Source organism: Triturus cristatus, chromosome 8 (genome assembly GCF_964204655.1).
Source record: "Triturus cristatus chromosome 8, aTriCri1.1, whole genome shotgun sequence".
Classification (NCBI taxonomy): Eukaryota; Metazoa; Chordata; class Amphibia; order Caudata; family Salamandridae; genus Triturus; species Triturus cristatus.
This window is the reverse complement of record NC_140591.1, coordinates 1,127,822,187-1,127,847,486: the sequence shown is the minus strand read 5'-3', so window position 1 is coordinate 1,127,847,486 and position 25,300 is coordinate 1,127,822,187. Positions and strand designations below refer to the sequence as shown.

Sequence of the window (25,300 nt, the reverse complement as noted above, 5' to 3'; positions counted from 1 at the left end):
TTACATCCAGCTCGACATCTACCCTCTCCCGTCTGGTATGTGTCTACTTCCCCATTCTTGGTGGTGAACTAGGCAACAGGCAGTTGAAGAGCCGCAAGTAAGCAGGCATACATTTCACGTGAATGACATCAAACCCAGAGTTGCCAAGCCAGTTTGACACTGCGTGAAAAAATGAGGTGGACAAATAAGAGGTACAGTAGTTGCTCAAACGAAGAGAAAGTGGAAATCATACTGAACAGTAAAATTTGACAAAAACTGAACTGGGGTGTCACTGCGTGGGTGCAACGGTGGGATGGATCTGTGATCATCCACTATGAGGACCAGGTGAGACAACATAGAGACCGGCATCTGCCTCACTTTCCACATCAAGGCTGCAGATTGAAAAACACTGACTAGAAGTGAGTACAAGGTTTTGTAAGGCAGATGCCAAGAGACAGGTGCGATAATTAATTTCCGTTGCACAAATCCACATTAAACCGTATTAAGAAGATTTCTCTTAATTGTCGAAGGACTCCAGCATAATCTGTCAGGACACCAAGAGCCGATGATGCTTCCATTCCCCAGCAACTACCAATGAGCCCAGGAGGAGGGGCTCCAATGTTTCACCGTGCTCTTAAGCACAAAGGAAACCCAGGACGGGCGCTGGTAGCACCTGGATGTGTGGCTGGAAAAAGATTGGGCCAAGAGAAGGTAAGTCTGTACCCGTCTGAGCCCGGAAGAGGCTGGGATGGGCCACCACCTTGCATTTAACATGGTATAGGCGGGAACATTCTTTGTTCTATTATTAGTAGTAAGAGGAAGGTCCAAGTGGCAAAAACAGAAAGGGGCTAAATGATCAGCACCAGCGGATTCTACAGCCTCATATCTCACTACCTTAATGGGTGTGTTAACTTCAGAAATCGGAAGGGTGTAAGAGGGGCTTTCTTCTGTGCACAGACAATTAAACGAGGGCCTATCTAATGGGGACAAGTGGGAAACTGAATCTACAAATGGATACTTTAGAAATGATCCCCCTGCCTTTACAGATGCTAGTAATACTGAGGAAAAAGATTGGAATCCATGTATTTTGAGAGAGTCACAAGTAAATATTGAGGAAATAGAATCCCCAGGGGCCACAACTCTACCCTCCCCCCCCCCCCAAACCCCCCCCCCCCCACTCAAGACTAAAAGGAAAGAGGGAACAAAGGGAGGGTCAGGAGAAAAAAGACTACAGATCATGGAGTTAATGGGAAATCCAGAGACTTGAAGAATTCTCCTGTTCCTATAATTGATTCCCTGGATTTGAACAAGCTGGAATAAAACATAATAAGTTTCCTTATGCTATCATTTCAGAAATTCGAGTCCTTAATAAGGAATGTTTTGTCTCACCTAGTTGATAAACCCTTATCCCAGAGCTCAAATCGAAAGAAACCAGGGCGAGCTTCAATCTGTGGAAGTATAGCCAACTAACCTACCAACGATCCATCAACCCAGGCCAGCATCCCTAGAGTAATGATCACTTCAAGCGCTATGCCACTGCCATCTGGTAATGGAGCTTGTGTGTAAAACATGTTAAAGCATGTTAAATCTGCCCCCAGAGCAGTGCCTTGCATAGTAATTAACTTCTTGCTTTTCAATTTTCTGACAGAGGAGACGTCCACATGCTCACAACTATTCACAACGATCCATCAACCCAGGCCAGCATCCCTAGAGTAATGATCACTTCAAGCGCTATGCCACTGCCATCTGGTAATGGAATACATTCCCTAGCTATCACAATGCAAGCAGGAGTCCTCCAGGCTTCACCTGGCCATGTCTCTGGCAATGTCTCAATGGCCCATAAATCAATAAGTCAAACATGTTATCTCAGATTCCTTGCAGAGAAAGGAGACCAATACCTTTCCGTTGCAACTCCCCCCCCCCCACTCCCTGAATGCATATGTTGTGTGATGGTTTTGGAAAATGTTCTACTCATTCTAAGAGATCAGCATGAAGGATCGGAGGAGTTACGAAGTAAAGAAGCACACTGGATCAAACAGAATTCTGGGTGGCATAAAGATCTTTGTGAAGACAATCATGGTAAGAAGGACCTCTGAGGTGTATAGCTCGGAAGGTACCCCAGGAGATTGCTTAGTTATTCATTAAAAAAATCCATTGGTGGTGGAAAAGCTATTTTGCGGTCTATACTCGAGTGATAGAACGCAAGGAAAAATCAGAGCTATGCCACTAGGTTATTTTTACAAGCCACTACGAAGATTTCCAACTTTTGCTCATAAAGGAGGCGGGTCTGCACCAGAAATCAGGCTTACAACGGATCATTTTAATGTCCCAGTTAGAAACATACATGGCCCACCTCACGGCCTGAAGGATACTGACTGACGCCACTTAATGACAAAAGTTCATGGGGAGAATCCATCGTTACGAATCATCATTGCGGTCACACCTAATCAACCTCACAATAACGATAATTGCCGATCTGTGGTTGAACATTCATTAGGTGTTCCTGGGACCAACGGTTTGATCCATGTGGCATCATAGAACATAGCCAGTATACGTACAAAATTGAAGAAATAAGATTGGATTTTGTTTATATCCAAGTAGGATTTAGTTCATTGTCAGGAGACCTGGCTCACTGAGGATTTTCATATTAATGGCTTTTATTCTATTTGTACTCATGCTGTTCAATCTAATATAGGAAGACCTAGTAGGGGACTGGCAGTTCTAATATCAGTAAATTGTGCTAAACTTTCCACGAAAGTTATGTCTACTATTCCGCATTGTTAGTTTACTTTATTAAAGATTGAGAATGGTCCTCAATGTCTGGTTAATTATTACTACAATGCTTTTAACCACGCAGATATCTCAGTTGTAAAAGGCTTTTAAACACGATTTAGATACCCATCTGAGGAAATGCGATTCTCCAATTCCAACATTATGGGTGGAAGATTAGAATATCCTGCTCTGCAGATACTCCAGTAAAAATGTTTGTGGCTCTTTGGATACATCCACAATTTACACACAACCAATATGGGGAGTATTTCAATAGGCTCATTATCAAATAACTTATCTCTCCCTTCTCTAGAACAGAGGGACCCTGAGTCCCAATATTTGCCAACATTCATATTAGGAGGTTCAGGGAGCACTACTGATTAATTTTTATTTTCGGCCACCTTAGCACCTGCAATATCTAATCAGATGGCCACACCTAAATGCCACAGTGATCATAATCCACTTACAATTAATACCCTTGCTAAAAGGAACTGTAATCAAAAGAAGGCGTTGCTGCTAAAATATTCAGAATATCAAGGAGTGAAGCTAAAATGGGAAAAAATTGACCCTACTAATTTTTTTTTTTAAACTCTATGTAAAGATAATCAAGGACTTTTGGAGGTATGTCTAAACCCTGAAGGAGCACTCACATTATACACTCCTTTCAACAACAATTATTGAGTCTATAAATTCACTGTTAATCAGAAAGACCCAAGTTAGGGGTAGTTTCAGGAGAGGCTGGTTCAATCACGACTGTTCAAAGGCTCAAAACAATTCCTAAAGGCTCTTAAGGGGAGTCCAAGATCAATCATTGAAATTTGAAACGACAGAGCCAATTATAATCAGACCCTGAAACTTAAATGATACTGATGCGTTTTGGTGTGTGGTGAATGCATAATATTGCAGTTCCTCTAGTTTGAACCCTTCTGATCCAAAATGCCCCACAGATAAGTGGTTTGAATTTTTGCAGAAGTTTCTAACTTCAATAATAAAGGGATAGACAAGGATTTGTGGACTCACTGATATAGATGGGTTAGAGTTATTTGCACACTCTATACAGGTGAAGGAGAAAGAAGTGGCATTACTGACAGCCTTATTAGGAAAAGCTCCAGATGGAGTCTCAGTCGATGTTTTTAAAAGTAATACCTCACTTTCGGCCCGTTTGATAACAAAACAGCTATTGTTGGATTTTTCCCGTCATCCTGGCCAGAAGAAATTATAGTTCTGATTTTTTTTTTTTTAAAGGACAAAATTCTCCCTTCTAGTTATCGCCCAATTTTGCTGCTCGACTCCATGGTAAACGTTTAAAGCAGAATTCTTTTTAACAGGCTGGAGAGTTGGGCAGAGGAAAAGAGGATTCTCTCTGAAGTACAGTATGCTTTTGCCCCGGATTGGTAACAATAGAGCAGTGTCTCACCCTCCTTTTGATTATGGGTAAATATACTAGGGCCAAGAAGGGCTCCATCCATAAGGGCTCCATGGACTTAACTGCAGCATCTGATTCTGTGAATGGGTCTAAATATAGCTGCTTATTTGTCGATCTTTACAAGGCGGTATACTGATGGGGGCCTTGAAGTCCAATGCCTTGAGTTGTACTATTTTGCAGCTCAATTGCAATATGCAGCTCGGTGGTTTGATCCTTCTGACAATTACAAGAAAGTTGTTGCAGGGCAGGATGCAGTTGGTGTGCCATCTGGAGTTATTAATGGAGGGTGCTGGGGTTTCTTTGGACGCTCCTTTCATTGTCTGACATACGGCCATTTGTGACATGGGTTTGTCCGGTCGGTACTGAAGCTGGCCCCGTTCCATAGGGAACTCCTGGTATGGATTTTGAAACCTGACAGACTTTTACTAAATAATATGTCCTTTCAAGCATGACGAGAGGGTGGTTGTGAACGGCTCGAGAATTTATATCCGGATTAGCACTTCATTTCTTTTAAAGTGGCTCGCAACACTTTTCAGATTGGCCCTTGTCGCTTTCAGCAATATGCCGGATTGGCGGACATCACCAAAGTGACCTGGCCCGCTTATCCTACATCCTCTAAATGTATCCAAACCTTGGGTATTATTTTGACATGTGGAGGGGACTAGCATATGATTACGCTCATGTACAAAGCTAGGTTTGAGGACACAGTGGCGGCCATCCCAAAGGCGTGTCTGGCTTGGGAAGTAGATTTAGCAACACCCCTCACTGACAAGAGACTGGAGTAGAGTTAATTAACTCACTCATATGGTGTCCTGTAATGCACATTTTAGATTGACTCTTTACAACTTTTTGCACAGGTCCTACATAACGCCACTGGGACATCAGAAATGGAATCCTACTTGCTTAGCGGTATACCCCAGATGTGGAATCGATAGAGCGGATTTTATAAACCTCGTGTGGCACTGCGGTGGAGTACAGAGATACAGGGCACAGGTGGTCCCGGAAATGCATAGGGCAGTACACATAACCTTTGAGGTGGGGGGGGGACTTCACTGTGCAGCAAGATGGCCACTCAATAAGAGGGCTCTGCCAGCCGAGAACATAATCCTGCATTAATCTGCTGCAAAAAGGAGACACACATCCCAGAAAATGTCAGAGCACCTGCATTAAGCCCACTGGCGTCGGCTGGTCCCGATCTGGTGCCCAGAGAGCTTACTGGGCATCTGGTGGACGGTGAGGGAGAACCAGGCCTACATCGGGCCTATAAAGGCAGAGGAGGATGTGATGTGGGGCACCAAGCTGCCTCACGCCATGAGCCGCCCAAAATGATCCTGCCCGGGTCTGGATCTGCGGGCCCGGAGAGAGGGCCAGTGGGTGACGAGGCGGCCTATCTGGAGAAGATCAGACCCTGCGCCCATCGGTGGTTCCTGCGCCAGCCCTGCTATAAAACAGATCGAGGCTGCAAGAGAAGAGACAAGGGAGACCCATGATAGTCACTGCCTCAAAGACTATCCGGAATGAAGATTTGTTACCAGGTCTATCTCTTGGGTGTTTTGTTCCTCTTAAATTCCTCTTCCCCACAAAATGCAATCTTTTGATACTGGATGTATCGAAAACAAAAAATAGGTGAGTGAATTGTCCGAGGACCAAGTCTCAGTGGGGCTGAGAATGTGACAGGTTGTTCAGTCTGACTAGTGAATCGTCTCATGACCTCATCCAGTCTATAATAATTATTTTAATTTTCATTTCTTCATCAATCTTCCCTGTGTTTTAAGGGCTGAGAATGTGACAGGTTGTTCAGTCTGGCTAGTGAATCGTCTCATGACCTCACCCAGTCTATAATAATTATTTTAATGTTCATTTCTTCATCAATCTTCCCTGTGTTTTAAGACTTTCAAGACCCAGCCAACATTAAATGTCTTTGTAAATGTACGTTCAACAATTGAAATGCGAAGCGATAATCCTTCCACATTGGGGTACAAAAGTAGATCTTGAACAGTAATTCAATTAACCAAATACACTTAGTTCACACAGGGAGAAAACACAGTTATACTTTAGGTACGGCTGCATCCGAGCCCAATAATGGCCTTTGAATGCAAACCAATAACAAGCTTGATAAACTTTGACAGCCAGTCTAGCAAAAGCATACTACCTGAGAAGCATAAGATGGGCAACAGTGCTGTTGCTTATTGCGAAATAGTTAATCTACAAACAGATGTCATACACTTAGCAAAGCACTCTAAGCTTCAGCTCTTATTTATTTGGAGTTTGCAGGAGTCTCACAAGTATGTCGGTCTCTACATGCGTCAATCTGCCATGCGAAAGGCGGCAAGGAGAAAGTTATAGTCTAACATACAATCACAAAGATCCATGGCCAAACACCATAACTGGGTAAAACAAGTGCAAAGTGAAACATTCAAGTGATAACATTGGTCAAAACTACCCTTCTTTGGAGAACCAGGAAAAATCATTTAAATATCATGTAAACAGCTTTTAATTTAAATTCTTATGGGGTTGTAATTTGACTTCTCCTGTCTTCTCTTGTGCACAGGCTTTAAAGTAACAGTGTATTCCAGCTGAATTCTGATAGGTAGATTGCAGTGGTAGCCAAAGTGACTGGTACCCTCATAAGTACTCTTTCTAGTAGGCTCTATTCTAAGCCCAGAATAGCAAGGACACTTAGAAGATGGGGATAGACAGCAGTTTATCTTTTGGTCCAATGCAACAACAATTGAATTTGTAAGGAATCTGATAACCATCTGCAACGCAGATGGTCATCCAGTAGTTGCCTGCTGGACGAAAAAGCTGGACTGGCTGCTCTGCTAGTGGTTTCATCAACCGTCTCTGGACAAGGAAATTATCTGTCCCATTTTGCAATCACAACAATTCTAATGTATTGGAGCTTCTGAATTGGCTCTGTGCATACTTTTGGTGGGAAACGACATTTACAACGCAGCCTGAGCCACGCGTGCCGTTTTAAAGCAAGCGGGACAATGTTTGACCGAACCACACTTATGCCTTAACCATGCGCATGCGTGGTTAAGGCAGTCATCTGTCTCAATGCAGAGCGGATGGTGGGGAAAGGAACAAGAAGGATCGGGAGAGGCAGGACCAGGCCGCAGCATGGTAAGTGGGGCTGAGGCCGGGTTTTGGGATGGAGGGTAGTTTTTAGGGCTTGGGGCCAGTTTTAGGGCTGAGGGCGGAGGGTTTGGTGTAATTTTTAAGGCTGAGTTTTAGGGCTCAGGGCAGGGGGGAAGGGACAGTTTTCAGGGCTGGAGGTCTGTTTTAGGGTTCAGGGCGGCTGGTGTCGTGGTCGTTTTTTGGGTTGGAGCAGGGTGGATTGCAGGGCTAGGGTATCGGGGGCTGGGATGTGATCTCTACCACGTATATCTCTTTACCAATCATGCCTTTACAACAAAATTTGTTATAAAGGAATGCGTAGTAAAGACGCGATCGTGGTTCAGACCACTTTGTTTAGGCATGCGTTGTTTAGGCATGAGTTGTTAGATCAGACAACCACTTCTGGTTTGGAAGCATGCTTCTGGTTGGTTCACTAAGTCTCCAGAGAGTGGAGTAGGTCTAGAGACAGATGGATGCTGCTCAAGGTCAAGTCACAAGCTTGCTGAACCTGGTGTTCATGTATGGGTAATTCAAGGTTAGTTTCTGCAGACAGATCCCTGATGAACATTTTAGGAGTGCACGGACTCCCTTTGTGATAGAAAATTCTGTGACTCTTTTTCGCAGTATATCAAGTGGAACCTTGCATCCAGGCAGTGGATAATGTGCAACCAGTGGCATTATATAATCATCCTGGATTTTTAGAGGGGTAGTATTATTCTGTAAACATGTAGGTGAGGTTGCAGATCTCCAGTCTACTCGTCTTTCATAAGGAAGAACTGGGGGGAAAAAAGACTGGACGCCAGATACTTGAAAAACTAGTATGATGGTCTGAAGACTCCAGAGATGCCCTACCTCAGCGAGGCGTGTGTTCATCTGATGCTTTCAGATAAGAACAGAGACAAAAAGGAAATTGGATTGTAACCAAAATGAATGTCTGGCATCCACAAGGCGGTGCGGTCATGCTACTCTGTTCAAGGACCTAGTACCCCCTTATAGTACATTGGAAGTACTCCCATTAGAGATATATGTGGCCCCTGGAACCCATCAGATGCGGACTGCAAATACTTCTGGAAAAAAGACACCAATGCTAATATTTACTCTTGGAACTGCATCCAAACAAAGAAGGTTCCTCATCAGAAGAGATCTGCTAAGTTCCCCAAGTCCCTTTTGTAAAGTAGTTAGGGTCTACTGAAGGGAGTCAGGGGTAGCAGACTGGTTTCAATGGAGGCTTCCAAACTGAGGAACTCGCACCCATAACCACTCATAAGATTGGTGTACACTCAGGAAAGCTGCAATCTGCCTGTTTCTGTATTAGCACACTTACATTCTAATGCCTGGCCGAGCTGTAGATTTTCTAGCACCTAGAGACCATTTTGGTGGCATGAGTGCACTACAGGTATCTATCTGCACAACACAATTCTAACAATACACCAGGCCTCAATGACCTAGCTGGATTAGGCATGAAGCATTTGTCAAAAATAATACGATTTAAAAAAAGTTAAATAAGCACCTGTCATTGTGGCTGCCTGGAACCGCAGATTAGGTTAAAGCTTTTCGATTGTGTTATACTTGTCAAACATTTGCCATGCTTTCCCGTTTGCACAATTCACACTGCCACCCTTGGCCATCTCTCAAGACCACCGTCTTTCAGCAACACTCGAGCTACATTGCATCCCCAAAGTGGAATCTTAGGAGTTGCACTACTGTGATTAAGCAAATAAATCCAAGACGTTTCCAAAACGTGCCCAAACATGTCTTTTTTTTTCTTCTCGATTTGATGTTTTTATCCTTTCAAGCTTGACCGAGATTCTTTTTTATCTTTTGTCAAATGAAACTTTTGTATATGTGTACAAGGAGGGAATTACTAGCACGTTAGGGAAGAAAAACAAACTAAAGGTTTAACAAGTTTTAACAAAGCTATTACAACAAACTGAATCTAACTCTTCACAGACAGGTGCGTCAAAAGTCCCTAGATATAACCATACCAATCCTTTCAGGGTGGCTAAGCCGCCCACAATTAAAGGCAAAACCCTGCCAGAAGCGCCTAGGAATGCAGAAATCAACAAGCTCAATAAAAAATAGATGGGAGATAAACAACCTAGAGTCCGGGCAAACGTAGGTATACAAATAATTAAACAAAGTATTAATTAACTAGCTATAAAGGGTTCAGGGAAACAGTAGGAGAGCGTAAAAAAAAAAAAAACCAGAAGTCATTTGGGTAGAAACTTTTTTGTAGATACTTGTATCTAGCGTATCAAAATAGTCCAAATAGAATAACAATTAAATACATTTCCATAAAGTAAAAAGAAAAAAATAACTCATGGAAAAATAAAAGATTGCCGTGAAAAAACACCGGCATTCACCACACCGCTCCAGTGAATCAAGACCGCATACAGACAAGTTTGCCTGGCAGAGAATTCAGTCATCATTTAAAACCTGAGCCACGAAGAAAATGTTATTTCTGAAATACTTGGGGCCTGTAAGATGAGTTTGATGCCTTACCTCACAGAAGGAGAGGTGAGACACCAAACTTGGGTCGCTTCAAGTAGATGGTACCAAAGAACAATGAAAGGCATGAAAAAGGTCATTCCTCTAAGGGGATGGTTGGCACAACTGAAGCAAAATGCAGTTTAATGGAGCACCCACCACCCATGCCCTGTTATTGATGAAGTTTTAATTCCTCCAGAGGTATCTTCATTCACAACAGCCAAGTTGATTTTGTCTCAATGTGCAGATGAGGATACAACTATTAAAGACTAGTTTCTTGCAGTTTGTTTTCCGCAGTCATAAAAAGCAACCACCACAAAAGTGTCTCAGATTCTGGCGATTTGGCTTGTCCAAGACATCAAGACAACAGCATCAGCCATCCTTCAGAATATTCCCCCTGAGACAAGAGACCAGGTCTACACCAACTCTTGTGCATCTATTGAGTGATCCCAAACCCAGGATTCTTTTAGCTTTTCTATCCTTCTGCGGTACAAGACAATAGGGGCAGCAACCTTGCCTTCATTCAGTTAATGCTTCCTCTTCCTCGTCAATGAAACAATTTGTCTTCCTTCTTGAGTAGTCATGTCAAATGTTCGTTGTTAAATGTCTTGGCATAAGTGCTTTGGTCTGTTGACAAACTGTATGCAGTACTCAAGTACCATAGTATCCTGCACCTATTCATCAGGATCACTAATGTTCAATGGTCATATGAACCAATTTCCACTAAGCACTGCTTGGAAGAGGAGGAATGGGTAACTGATCTTCTTCGACCTTGGCCCCTGGGAGTACTTCCTCTTGACCCACCTCTAGAAGTCTGACTACTGCCTTCCCTTTGTTTTCTGTGATTAATGGCCCTAGGTTCCTTGCAGTAGAAAGGGCCATCTATAGCTTGTGGGACGATTACATGGGGGCTACCACCCTTTGGTACTCATACATGGCTTAGAGGACTAAAATACCTCCTGCTGTGTTAGTTTGCTTTAAAACCAAACCTACTACAACCTCATTAGTATATTTGCCAAATGACATTTCACTTTTAAAAGGCTAGTTTTGAAGTCTAACCTTTACTTCACAGCAAAAGCTAAACACTGTACGCAGGAACACCCTCAAGAACCGTCCTCCTGCCATCTGTCTCACATAGTGGTCTTCGCCTGATCTAAAATGTAGAAGAAATAGTAATATTGGCAATGGTCTGTCTCTCTAGAACTATAGCCTGTGACTTACTTTTATGAAGTTCTGAAAGAATGGATATTTCTTCCATGTCGTTCCAGTGGTTTAAATTCTCCAAAAATAACACAATACAGTCATCTTTATGCAATAAGAGGCCTACAGTATAACCAGAAATAGTCAACTGGACTGTAGTTAGTATCTTTCTGGTTATCTTTATTGTTGTGCTTCTGTCTCTTTCATGCAAATCAACTAGAAGGCAGAAAAATGAATCTAAAGTTGGCACAGACCATTGAATCACAGTCGATGAGCGACTCATTACAGATATTCCCACTGTCAACACCAACAACGCCTAAAGATTTCAGAAGAAAACTAAACAGCACTACAAGCACACAAGAAACCTATCTGCAGCTGCTTTTCTTTTACTCTTGCTAAGTGTAATATCAGATGAGTAGGGGGCAATCACGGAAAGAGGAACAGATGAGCTTGCTGACATCCTGGTAAAAGGCTTTGGTAGAACCCTACATTGTATTTCACTTGACCACAGGAAGGTGAACTATCATACTTTTCCACAACACATTGTCAGTCGACTGGCTTAGATGTCGCTATGAACTCACATATTAAACAGAGTAAAATATGAATTCAAATAGTCAAATATGATGCTCTTTTCAGTCTAAGGATGATTTTTTTCTTATGTAAAATAAAACACCACTTTCGTTGGTACCAATAGGTAAAACACAATTTTATTTTTCTTAAACATGCGCACGTGTGCTCGTTCATCAACAGGCAAATATTTTGCTCTTGCATGTAAGCCGGTCAAACTTTTCAAGGCATGTGCTTGTGGTCTAATGTGAATATACAATGCAAAACTCAGTCATATAAGCACATCCAGGCATGTTTTCATCCTGTGCTTCATAAAAGAAGTCTCGGTCCATCTAGCGCATTCTCAGAATAAAATAGAATGTCCAAAGTGCAAAAAGTAAGTCAATACCAGAACTTACTTTGTGTAGCTTCTAATCACCAACACCAAGAACCTGGAAATGGGATTTTTGGGATATATGGACAAGCATTCTCAACAGCAAGTTTCATCCTTCAGCTAACAGACTATTTTATTCATCAGTCTCCAGGTCTATCAACTCTTCCCCCTCTTCGATCGTTACGGCAAAGTGCCCTGAGCTACCTCAAGGTGTACCACTTTATTTTTTTTTTAAACGTTACCGTTGGCTGCAGTTAGCAATCGTAAACTAGGCTTTGATGTTGTTTTAGTTAGTTGATGGCAATTTGGATGGACTGTAGGTACCACAGACCCTGTGGCTTGCCTAACAGGCATAAATTGTTGGACCTTCAAGGTAAATAACAAGACCCCGGGCTTCATTATTACCAATGGGACCAGTAAATGAAGTCACAGGCCCGCTGGAATACCAAGTTCTGCTGGAACTCTGTGGTCCCGGTGCATTTCACCTGAAAAGTCCATCTGCAAGTGAATTCTCCAGGTAAGATACTAGGGATAAATGAAGATTAACTAGTGTAGGAGAGTAGGATCTGCACTTATGTTGCCCCCACTTTTCTTCTGATGTATACACTGGTTTCTGACTATAGTCTAGCTGGGTCCCTGCTAATCAGGGCCCCAGCCTCTCTATTCTCTCTAAACAACTTGGAGTGCATATTAGATGCACTAGTGATTGGATACTGGGGTACCTTATGAGCCCCTAGTATAGGGTACCCTAGGTACCAAGGGCATAGGTACTTCACAGGCCTACCAGGGGCTGAAGCATGTATTATGCCACCCCTGGGAAGCAGACTCAATCTGACACCACAGGCCTGCTACTGCAGCCTGGGTGAGGTGGTATTAGCACTCCTCACTGAGGTATAGGTTCCCTATATCTCACCTTACACACACATATAAACCTATCAGTCACCCCTAAGGTAGGCCCTATCAATCCTGAGGGCAGGGTGCTTGGTTTCCATGCGAGGGGGTGCCTCTGCATGAGCAGGGCCCCTCTGCAGCTGGCAGAGTCTATTCTCTGTGGCCGTTTGTGGATAAGGTTAAACCATATACTCTTAAGTGCATTATAACCAAGCAGTAAATGCTAACTTTGGGATGGCTGCATCAAAACATGTCGTGTTTGGTGTCAAACGCCATGGAATCATACCCCCACACCAGTAACTGGTGTGGGAGTATGATCCCACCCTTCTAGAGGGATAGACATGTACCTACTGTGGAAACACAGTAGAATCCTGAAAGAGCCCTGGCATCACAAAATGGATGCCACCAGCACAGACACTGGGCTGCCCTCCTGCTGCTGACTGAAACTCGCAGTGGAGGAGGCCCAACAATAGGCATCCTGTCACAGGGAGTTGTAACCACCTTCCAGACAGGATTTAGTGTATTGGGGCTGGGTGGGTGCACTCCTAGAGTGCTTTAAAGTCCTGCACTGGGGGAGCAGTAGGCTCCTCTGTACATATGCCAGCTCAAACCGGTTCAGGGGCTACCAGACCCTGCTCTGGCGCGAAACTGGACAAAGGGAAGTGGGTGTAACCACCCACTCCCTGACCCTTCCAGAGGAGTGGTCATAGAGCTAGTCCCTCTCTTTCTTTTAGTATAAGATAGGGAACCCTTGCCATTGCAAGTTAGAAATCCCTGGACGACGCTTTACAAGAAGAATCCTAGAAATTCGACGTTCCACTACCTTTGGAAGACTGAAGAATCTCCCTTGGAGTCAATGAGTGACTCCCCTGCTTGGCAGGCACCAAAACATTGAATCAACGGTCGCAAACCTTCCAGCTCCCGCCAGAGTCCAAAGTCCCTGCAGCCCCGAAAGTGGATTTTCTGACTTCTCGACGGCCATTGTGAGTCCCCAGTAAACCTGAGGCGAGTGGACCCCACGAGTGACGAGGAACAGCAATACCCGGGTACCGTGCACTATTGTCGAGTGCAACCCCTTCACGACGTTCTACGAACTTGTGCATTGGACCATGTGTGGTCCAGGCCTCCAGCAGGATTTCCCTAAAAAAATCAGAGGCCTACCTCGTCCCGAGTGACCGTGGGCTCCTGTGAAGCGAATCCTCACGAGGCGTCTTCGCGATCCCTTGCTGGTTGGCTTGTGGGTCCTCTGAAGACTTTTTCATCGAACCAAAGGGCTCCCCTGGTTGCTCCAGGCCTGCCCTGACTTACCCTTGCTGGGTGAGTTCCTCAGACCTTGCTGGTCTGCACCGCTGACTTTCTTCACTTTCCACGAGACTTGCTGTTTCCAAGGCTTGTTGGCTCCAATCCGGTTGCCGACACCTCAGTAAGCTGCAGACTTCGTGCGACACTCCGAATCCAGCTCCTGGTCGTCGTCGATGCCTCCTGGACCTCGTGGTTAAAGAGTCAAGACACCTGTGATCACCTGAAATCACCCGACTACTGTGGGCATCATCCAGCTTCCTGGCCCCGGGTCACTGGCAAGTGACTTTGAACACTGTCCCTTCTGCTTTCAGGTCTTCTTTCTTCTGAATCCAGCCTTGGATTCCACCGGACACTTCTCCTGTCTTCACAAGCAGCAAATCTTCTTTGGCTCCCATTGAAAACGACGCCGCGACCCGACAGCAAAAGACACCTATCCACCCGGCTTACCTGGGTGAGCTAACTCGTGCACTCCGGTGCTCCTGTGTGTGTTGGCTCTCGAACTACTTACCCTGTAAGTGACTTGCTTGTAGACTCTCCGGAAGTACCCTAAAACTTTAAAATTCCAACCGCGACTTGCTCCATTGAAATCAATAGAGAACCCACGGCTGTGTTCTCACACTGCACGCGTCTCCCGTGGGTCCTTTACTTACCTGCCTTGGATGGATTAGTGAGGCCCCAGCGATTCTGAAGGCACTAGGCCTCGTCCCTTTGCAAGTTGATATTCTTATACCTCTTTTCTAGTATATGGTCTGGTACGCCCCTAGCGCCCCAGCCATATAAGTGCTTAATTTGTTGTGAAACATTGATTTGTGCATATGTTCCTCACTTCTAATCTCATATAGAGATTAATAGAGTGTGTCTAGAAAAAAATACATATATATTTTATATATATACCTGTGTGGTTGTAAAGTCCGGGTCGGAGACAGGAATCCTTTTTAGGTATTTATTCAAGTAATTCAGCATCAACAGAGTAACGCCTCCGCTCTCTCCTTGGCATACAATCTAACTCCCACACACTCTAGAATCTCCCCCCTCTCGTGGACAATCCCACGAGGAACGCAAGTAAAGCACGAGACAACTAATAAATAAATAATACCTCAGGACATAACACATCTTCCCCTTATACAATAATCAAAACAATTAGCAAAACAACAACAACAAAAAAAACTAAGATGCCACATCACAAAAATAATCAGACATCCATTTTGGTTTAGAACGAGTACGTTTGGTACTACAACTTGGTTCCACAGACTGATCTTCTTCATGAACCCCACCAGATGACAATTCTACATCACTTTGCTGAACACAAGGAGATGATTCTACAATACCACTTCCACTCGGAATAACCATGTCATTATTAATACAATCCCGATCAACATTGACACAATTAGAAGTATTAGAATCAATCACATTCCCATCCCCCTCTGAAGTAATATCCTACTCAGAATGGGAATCATGTGATCGGTTGATTACCAATGGAGGAGTTTGGAAATGAAAATTTGGAGGAGGACGAAAAACAGCAATTCTTTTAAGGTTCCAAACTTTCCCATCTGACAATTGGACCGCATTTCTTAAAACCTTCTTAACCTGCAAGGGTTTAAAATATTGACTTTCCCCCTTGCTACTTTTCCAAGGCTTCTTGACCCTGACCCAAGAACCAACTTTTACACAAACCTCCCTAGTATTGTGTTTCTTGTTGTACACTTCATGATGCAGGTTACATTTATTAACAATCCTGGATCTAACAACATCAAAAGGTAAAGTAGTAGAAGAACTTTCCAGTAACCATTCAGGATTGCATTTAGTTCTAGCACTTCGACCTCTCATAACTTCAAAGGGTGTTACTTCCAAAGATTCATGGGGTGTAGTTCTATACATCCATAAAGTCTTAAAAATTTGCACCTCCCAGTCACAACTGTTCTGAACAGCCATTTGAATAGAGTTTTTAAGAACTCTGTTGAATCTTTCAACCATGCCGTTACCAGAAGGGTTATAAAGCGAAGTCGTCCTATGTCTAATGCCAGCTCTTTTAAAATATTCTTGAGTTAAGTTGGACATGAATTGAACTCCATTATCTGAACTGGCAAACCCTCTTCAATGAAGGTTCTATCCAGGAATTTTAAAACCTCTTGAGAGTCAGCTTTATCAACCACCTTGATTACGGGCCACCTGGAAAAAATGTCAATGAGTGCTATAATGTATTTTTTCTCACTACCAACTGGACCCATGATGTCAATTGCAATGGTATGCCATGGCTTTTCAGGAATGAAAGACTCACCTAATTTTGGCCTTAAGGTGACTAAAGATTTGTCCGACATGCAGCAAGGTACACACTCACGCAAAATCCGCTCAACCACAACATCAATACCAGGCCACCAAAACCATTGCTTGAACCTCTGTTTGGTTTTGATAATGCCACTGTGCTCCTCATGGCAAAGCTTAACTATTTTCATTCTCATTGAAAGAGGAGGAATAACCTTATCACCTCTAAAAATGTACCCCTTGGTGACAGAAAGCTCATGCCTTATTTCCCAAAAAGGTTTAAATGCATTAGGAAGCTTATTTTTACAAGGCCAACCCTTATTCATGAAAATAATTAACTTCTGCAAGGTGTCATCCAATCTATAATTATTAGACCATTCAATCTCATCAAAGTTGGACAACCCTTGATTGTGAATCAAGGCAACTTGTTCATCATCCGAGTCATAAGAATCACACTCATGCATATCAATGGGTAGTCTCGACAAGAAGTCCGCAACGACGTTCTTTTTCCCCAGGAACATAAACAATCTGATAAATGTAATCCTGTAACCTCAATGACAATCTAGCGATTCTAGCCGAGGCATTCAACATCCCTTCCGTTGTCAAAAGTTTAACCAAAGGTTTATGGTCAGTACGTATCAAACAGGACCTTCCCCAAATGAAAGATCGAAAATGATCCATTGCCCAAACACATGCAAGGGTCTCTTTCTCAATAACAGAAAAGTTCTCTTCAGAAGGGGATAGAGCACGAGAAGCATAACCAACAATGTTCTCATCCCCTTCTGGTCCTATTTGAGACAAAACGCCACCTAAGACTTGCGTCTACCGTAACAATATTGTCTAAATCAGGGTCAAACTCCTTCAGAGCTGGGGCTTCTACAATGGCTCGTTTGATATTATCAAATTCAGACTGGCATTCTTTACTCCATAAAAACCGTACATTATTCTTGAGAAGTTGTCTAATGAAGAATATTCTTGCGGAAAAATTCCTTACAAACCTTGAATAAAATTCAGCTAAACCTAGAAAAGACCGAATTTCTTCTTTGTTCGTGGGGTTTGGTGCATCCCGAATGGCCTCAATTAGAGAACGTTTAGGAGAAATACCCTCTTTACTAATGGTGTGACCCAAGTAAGTGATAGATTTCACTGCGAATTTACACTTGGAATGCTCGACTTTCAAACCCTTGGACGCCAAAATTGTAAAGACCTCATCAAGGATTCTATCATGTTCTTCCCTATTGGCTCCAAACACAAGAATGTCATCCTGAAAGCATCTTACATTTTTGATTTGACCAAATAAGTGATACATCAGCCTTTGAAAAATAGCGGCAGCAGAGGCTAACCCAAAAGGAAGCCTTTTGTACTGAAAACACCCAAAAGGGGTGATAAAAGCTGTTAACGCTTTACTCTCCTCAGCAAGGGAAATCGGATGGTAAGCGGCAGAAAGATCTATGGTGGAAAACCATTCTGCTTTTTTTTACCAAGGACAACATTTCCGAAATCTTGGGAAGAGGAAATGTATCTACAATGATGTTGTTATTAAGGTGTCTTAGGTCCACACACAATCTTAAATTACCATTGCTACGTCTTGCCACAACAATCGGAGAAATCCATTCGGCAGATTCAATACGCTCAATGATGTCCGCCTTAACTAACTTCTCTAATTCTTTCTCCACATCATTTCTGAGAAGAACGGGAATCTGCTTCACTTTGTGGATTTTCGGACAAGCATCCATTCTTAATATAATGCGATGTTCAAAATCATTCAGGTTCCCTATACTGCCACTAAAAACTTTTGGAAATTTCTCTAGCAACCCTTTATAAAGGAAATTGTCTTCATTAAGTACCATAACCGGGTCTGGACTGTTGGGGTTGAGCATTATATCCAGTTTCCCTTGATCCTTCCAACCTAACACAGAAGGTCCCTTCTTTGCAACATACAATTTGCTAGTAGTCTGTCGATTCTTAAAGACAAACAGCAATGACCTGTACCCAACCATGTCAATTTTTTCACCTGAAAACCCCACTGGCTGAATGTCAGGTTCTAGGAGTTTATTACCTAAACGTGTTGCAAAAAGAGATTTCCACGTCTCTTCATCTACTATCGTATACGGTGAACCGAATCCGCATACATTTGTACAGAAATACCACCTATGAGCATGGTACATAATGGCTTTTTAAGAACTTTATCATTGTTATAATAAATGTTCCAAATGAATAGCTCCTTAGGATCTATGTTTTGTGAACTCCTAGAGTCACTAATGGTAAGTTTTTTTATATTGTCCTCACATTCACTAGAGTCATAATCAACTTCATCAATACATTTAACCTTCTCTTTCTTTTTCCTATTGCAGACTTTAGTAAAATGGCCAACAATACCACAATTCGAGCATCGTTGCCTTAAGGCAGGACATATTCTACTCGAAGCTAAATGTGAAGGACTGTCACATCTGTAACATCTAAAATTGCTGCCCCGGTTGTACTCCTTTTTTTTTTAACAGTAGAGTCATTTTTAATTTTAACAGAGTTATTTGATTTAGAATGGAGCATATTCGTTTTAATTTTGCTAACAACTTCTGCAGAACTCTCTTCAATAACAGCATCTCGTTTAAGTAACTTAGCACTACGACTAGACATTTCAGCTTTTCTCACTATGCTTAGAATATCTTTTAACTCAGCATCACCGTTAATCCATAATCTGTCTTGGACAGCAGGATCTTTGTTATGCATTACTACCTGATCTCTGATGAATTGATCCACCAAATGATCAAACTTACAGTCGTCTGCAAGTTTCCTCAGAGCTGAAACATACTCATCTATAGTTTCATTGGCTTCTTGTTTCCTTTGAAAGAATTTAAATCTTAGAATTCCAATACAGACTTTAGGTGCAAAATATGTATCAAAGTCATTTACGATCGCATCAAACACATTTGCGTCCCCACCCCCTAAAGCTTTAGTCATTTCCTCATAGGCTTTTAACCCCCCTGGCCCAACGGAATGCAACAAAAGTTTCTTCTTCCTCTGTGGTGTCATTTTCCCGTCTTCATCAATAGTGTCAATAAAGTTGAGAAAATACGCCTTCCATTGCGACCACTTCATGCATGGTTCAGAACCGGCGGGCCAGAATGCTTGAGGAGGCTGAATAGAGTAACTTTGACTCGTCATGTTAAAGATTGGCTGAAAGCAATATCCAAAAACAAGAACTAGATTTAAAATAAAATTGTTATCAATAAATATATTAAAAAAAACAATAGGGCCAGTTACGTGAGGGTTTGCTCAAATAGTTGCTCAAAAAAAATATTTAAAAGAATAAGGACGGTAAAGGTGTGCACATCACCGAGTTGTTTGAATAACTGGGAAAATGTGCTATTACTATTCAAGTTAGTAATGAAGATTCTTTGCACTACCAATTCTTTGAAGAAGAGAAAAATAAAAAAAAAGAATGTGCTGTTTACTCGTAGAAAGATGTAAAGGAATAGTTAAACGTAGAAAATTGTTTTTTTTTTTAAATGGTGTGCACATCACCGTAAGCGTTGACTGTGCACTGCACAGGCAAAAGAAGTCTTTGATGCGCTTGTACTAAGGTGCGCGCATCACCGTGAACGAGAAATACAGTGAAGCTTACACGAGCACTGCACAGGCAAAAGGAGTCTTTGATGCGCTTGTACTAAGGTGCGCGCATCACCATGAAGAAGAAATACAGTGAAGCTTACACAAAACAAAGCGTGGCTCCTTTAAGGGAAATCCAAAATGGTGGCACGCTGGGTTCACGCAACGTGAACTTGCACGTCAGAGCAAGGACGTGACAGAAGGGGAAGGCGAACTCTGCTGACGCTGTGAAGAGCGAGACGCGGCAGTTGAAAGCGCTCGAGATGGGAGGATAGAATTTTGAATCCAAACATGCCAAAAGGAGAGAAATAGTGAGTAAAAGTTCCCTTTATTTAAAGGAGGATACGACCTGTGGTATGTTTCGTCTTCGGTGAAAGACTTCTGTCTTCAGCGAAATTATTTCTCTCTTGTTCTTCGATGAGCGGATACACACGAAAGGCAGGAACAGAAAAATTGCTTGTAAATCAGCAATACAGCAGAAACTTGACACGTAGGTTCTTCCTTTTCAACTCGTCGCCAATTGTAAAGTCAGGGTCGGAGACAGGAATCCTTTTTAGGTATTTATTCAAGTAATTCAGCATCAACAGAGTAACGCCTCCGCTCTCTCCTTGGCATACAATCTAACTCCCACACACTCTAGAATCTCCCCCCTCTCGTGGACAATCCCACGAGGAACGCAAGTAAAGCACGAGACAACTAATAAATAAATAATACCTCAGGACATAACAGTGGTGTCCTTTCATTTGGTAATTCAAGAGATTATAAGGTAAAACAAGCTGCTTTACATTCCTCTGAGACTTAGCCTGAAGGCTGCTCCCCACAGCTACCACTAGGATAGCTTTCTTTACAAGGTTGTCTTAAACCTATCTACCATAAGAGTCGAATTGGACTGGTACAAGGTGGCCACTATAACTAGTGACCAGCATATGCCAGGCCAACTTCTCACAACTAAAAAATTGCAACCAGAACACCAATTCCCTACCCAATACCTAATTTTCAATAATACCCTAGTGTCCCTCTGGTGTTCAGACAGAAACTTCATCCAATCAGAGTTACTGGTACCCCATATATTGGTGACTCCAGAGCACAGTTGGTGACAGATTTCCCAGAGCGTGCGAAAGAAAGCAAAAGAACACTTACATCCTGAACTAGGTGCCTCCAGTCACATAGCAGTTATGGAAAATATAGGTCAAGACACATTTAGACTAATAATCTTCAAAAGGAAGTATTTTACGAGTCTGCCACCGTTTGCCTTTAATGGGAGTTGTAGGGTGCGGACTCATCTACCTGTACATCAGACGCCAAATTTCAAAACTAGATGCCATTAAAACTATTAACAAAACACAGGCACATCTGTAAGAAGCACAACTGTGCATTTCCACCATAAGTGGATAGAGGGTAAGTGAAAAGCTTAAAGGAAAATGCAGTGTAACACCAGGTTAAGCACCAACACAACAGTATCTCGCATCCCAAGTCAGCAAAAGTCAACACAATATTATTCCACAGAAGAACACGGAAAAGACCACGGCAGTACGGTGCTGCCTCAGTTTGTACTCAACCGCATGCCTCAAGACAGTAACATTTTTGCCATGAAAACAAAATACCTGCAGAAGGCCAGAGATTTAGCACGGCTGATAAAATACTGAAACGTCTAATGTATACAGAGATCTCCCTAATAACTTGATAAAAATATTTCGTCTCAGGGCAGGTACCATTAAACACGCTCTCAGTTTTCCCTTATGGAATTTTAATGACCAACGTGCTGTGCCTTGCCCTTGTGACTGCCGGAGTGAGCAAACAATTTTACATTTTTTATTTTTTTGTAAATTTTATTCTAAATATATCAAATGGTTTTTAATTCCGTATGTTAAAAAATTAAAACCAATTAGCCTGGAACTTGCATTTTCAATGATTTTGACCCTGGATGACCATGAACTTGTCTTTTGTGTGAGCTCTTTTTTAAAAACTGCGGTTCGTGCTCGTTTAACAATGTGTTAAAAATTTGTATGGACTGTTGATTTTTTGTGTAAACAGCATCTTATTGGGTATTTTGTATGTTTTATTTGCTGTGCTTTTATGGATTATTATTGATCCGAATAAAGTTTCATTGATTGATTGATTGATTGATTGATAAAAATAGTGCACAGCAATTTACAGAATAAAAGCAAGTCTTAAAACAATTTACTGGCAGGCAGAGTTTATGTTTAAGAATCCTAGGGAGCAATTTTCTAACGGACAGTAAATTATTTACAACTGTCACCTGATTTTCATGAGTTTAGTAGTGAACACATCCTATATGTTGACAAGTGTCTTCAGTGGACCTGAAAATGAAAACAGAGTCTGGCGCGTAGTGCTGAGGGTAAAACCCCAAGTAAAGGCAGGGGACAAATAGAAATATGGAAACTCTTTTAAAAATTTACATACCAGCATACAGGTGAATTTTCTAGACTTGTGCATCTGGGCTGCAAGTATGGCCAATCTGAGACGTGAATCTCGAACTGTAAGTACCTGTTCAGTCACTATGACACAATGTATGACCCTTAAAAATTATATCACTGGTTTCTCCCTGAGCCTCAGTTACTAATGCACAAGCTTGGAAAGGGAGTTTTGTCAGATGCAGTTTGATGCCAATTGGTGATAATTAAATTTAACATTACCACCCCCACCAGCTTCCCGTTTTCTATCCTCACAAAATAGGGCCCAACCTCCCCATGAGAAAGGTACATGTTTCATAACCCTAGTAGAATACTTTGCGGTCTACTTACGTTCCTTGCCCAGGAAGAAGGAGTAGAAGCAGAAATGGTTGATGCTCAGGTACAGCGACCCTTGGCGGGGGACGCGCCCCTTCCAGCAGCAGCAGGAGTAATTTGCAATGAGCTTCTCCGCTTCGGGGAAGTTAAATCTGCTCTCAAATCTCACCAGCGCCTCCCGAAACTTCTCCGGCTCTTCTTCTTGCTCAGCCAGCTTACTACTGCTCTCCTGTGCAATCAGCCCCTGTCAAAAGGGAGGAGAAGGTCACTTTAGGCAGGGCCTGGTATTATGCAGCAAATGAGGACCGATTGAGGGGGCACAATTCACTGTGCTAGATTCATTTCACTATTTTGTCATTTTAACACACATTTGTACTGTGGGGCAAATGTTTCACCCCATTAATACCAGTCGAAAGACTGAATACAGAAATTGTGTAAACATAAAACATGTGTATGTGGTTATTTGAAATGTGTCCTCTCTCTGAAGTTAATGTCATAAAATGGTAGATGGCAGGAGCAGCTCCTCCCCTATAGCGGAGGAGCTTCGCCACACTGCTGCTACCCAGATTATTTTATTATCATTTTCTTGTTTGCCGTTGCCTCTGCTGGGTAGCCGAGTTGCGGGGCGGGCAGGGCCATCCTCCCGAGCTTCAGGAGGCGGAGTTGTGGGCTCTACTAAGTGCGCATGACCGTTTGGCCGGCTGTCTTAGGCCGGCCAAACCGTCATGCACACTTCGCATTTCTCCACCTGGCTGTGTTGTACAGCCGGATGGAGAAAAGCCACAGCTCCCAGGCACTGTCTGAGCAGAAAAGCAGGCCGCTCAGGCCAATGCAGCACTGTTCTCATGCTGGGAATAGCCTGCGCAGTGTGTGCTAGTCGAGGATCGGGAAAGGAGGAAGAGAGAGCGGACGCAGAGTCAGGTAATTTTTTTGTGTTATATATATATTACCTACTGGCGATAGCCAGTAGGTAGTTATAGTTAGGACCACGTTTCCATAGGAAAACCTCAACATTCTATTTTGCATAACTTTGGCGCCGGTCGACGAATCCTCGCGAATTTCTCAAAATAGGTGGGGCGCTACGCTCCGCTCCTACCCTGAAAGTCTCGGGGGGATTCGTCAAGCGGGGGCTGAGATAAAAGGGGGGTCCCAAAACGCGTTTTTCCCATGCATTTTTCCATAGGACCTTTAGAACGAGCTACAGCCCGAATGGCTGAACAGAATTACTCAAAATTTGGCAGAGAGGTAGTCCCTAGGTCAAGGAAGTGCCTTTTGTAGGTTTGGTGTAAATCTGTTCAGTAGATTCTGAGAAAATAGCCTTTAAATCAATATATATATCTGAGCCAGCTTACGGTACGCTTACCGTACGCTTACGGTAAGCGTACGGTGGCGTGCGCGAGCGCGATTCTGATTGGCTCTTAGATCTTAGTAAACATTCGAATCGGCCGAAACCAGGAAGCGGCGGCCGCCATTTTGTCTCTCGCACTGAGAGAGATTTTTAAAATCGGAAGCCCAAAAACATGTAAAGGGGCTGTTTTGACAACTCCCTCCCACATAGTCATGTTGAGGGAGTCCCCAAACATCCCCCAAGTGCAAAAACGGTTTTATTTTTTTTTCGGCAATTTCGCGGGGTACGCTTACCGTACGCTTACGGTAAGCGTACGGTAAAAAAATAAAAATAAAAAAAACACTATCCACACTTACCCCACCCCCTGTGCTTTTGGTGGCAGAAGGCCACCAAATGTGCTGGGCTTATTACAATGGAAAAAAACACTATCCACACTTACCCCACCCCCTGTGCTTTTGGTGGCCGTAGGCCACCAAATGTACAGGGCTTATTATAAGGGAAAAAAACTTAGCATTTAAAAAACCGTACTAATTCACTGAAAAAACCATAGGTTTCACACACGTTATAGTTAGGAATTAGCATTTAAAAAACCTTGCAAATTCACTGAAAAAACCATAGGTTTCACACATGTTATAGTTAGTGGAAATTTTACTGATAAAAAACCAATGAAATTGCCCCGTTATAGTTAGCGCAGGCAACTATAACTCACGCGACCGCAATCCTCTGCTGATGACATATGTGTCTTTATGAAAAAAAAATATTTGTAATATATGTATAGCTAAAAATGTATGGAAGAAGACATGGGCAAATAAGTGTCTAAATACAGTATTAGCATCAGCAGAGGATTGCGGTCGCGTGAGTTATAGTTGCCTGCGCTAACTATAACGGGGCAATTTCATTGGTTTTTTATCAGTAAAATTTCCACTAACTATAACATGTGTGAAACCTATGGTTTTTTCAGTGAATATATATATATATATATATATATATATATATATATATATATATCTTATTTAATGTATTTATGCCCCCCCCCCCACGCACTATCTAGTCACATCGGGCGCAGCCGCCACTGGAAGATGGAGGGAATAGAATAGGCAAGATACACAGATGTGGCCATGGAAACCCTTGTATACGGGGACCACGGAGCAAGAGTCTCAAGGAAGAGGCAGGAAGGCAGGATCCAAGAGGGATGTAGAGCAACAGACATCACTCTT

The 25,300-nt window shown here is 42.7% G+C and overlaps 1 protein-coding gene across 2 annotated transcripts in view; it reads right to left on the bottom strand.

Annotated features, from left to right (window-relative positions):
- TBC1D8 (TBC1 domain family member 8) overlaps positions 1-25,300 on the bottom strand; it is a 415,888-nt gene that overhangs the window by 193,936 nt on the left and 196,652 nt on the right. For both annotated transcript variants that reach the window (XM_085622761.1, XM_085622760.1), the window contains exon 4: positions 22,751-22,979. In XM_085622761.1, coding sequence (XP_085478887.1) covers positions 22,751-22,979 — 229 coding nt within the window. The remainder of the gene's footprint in view (positions 1-22,750; positions 22,980-25,300) is intronic.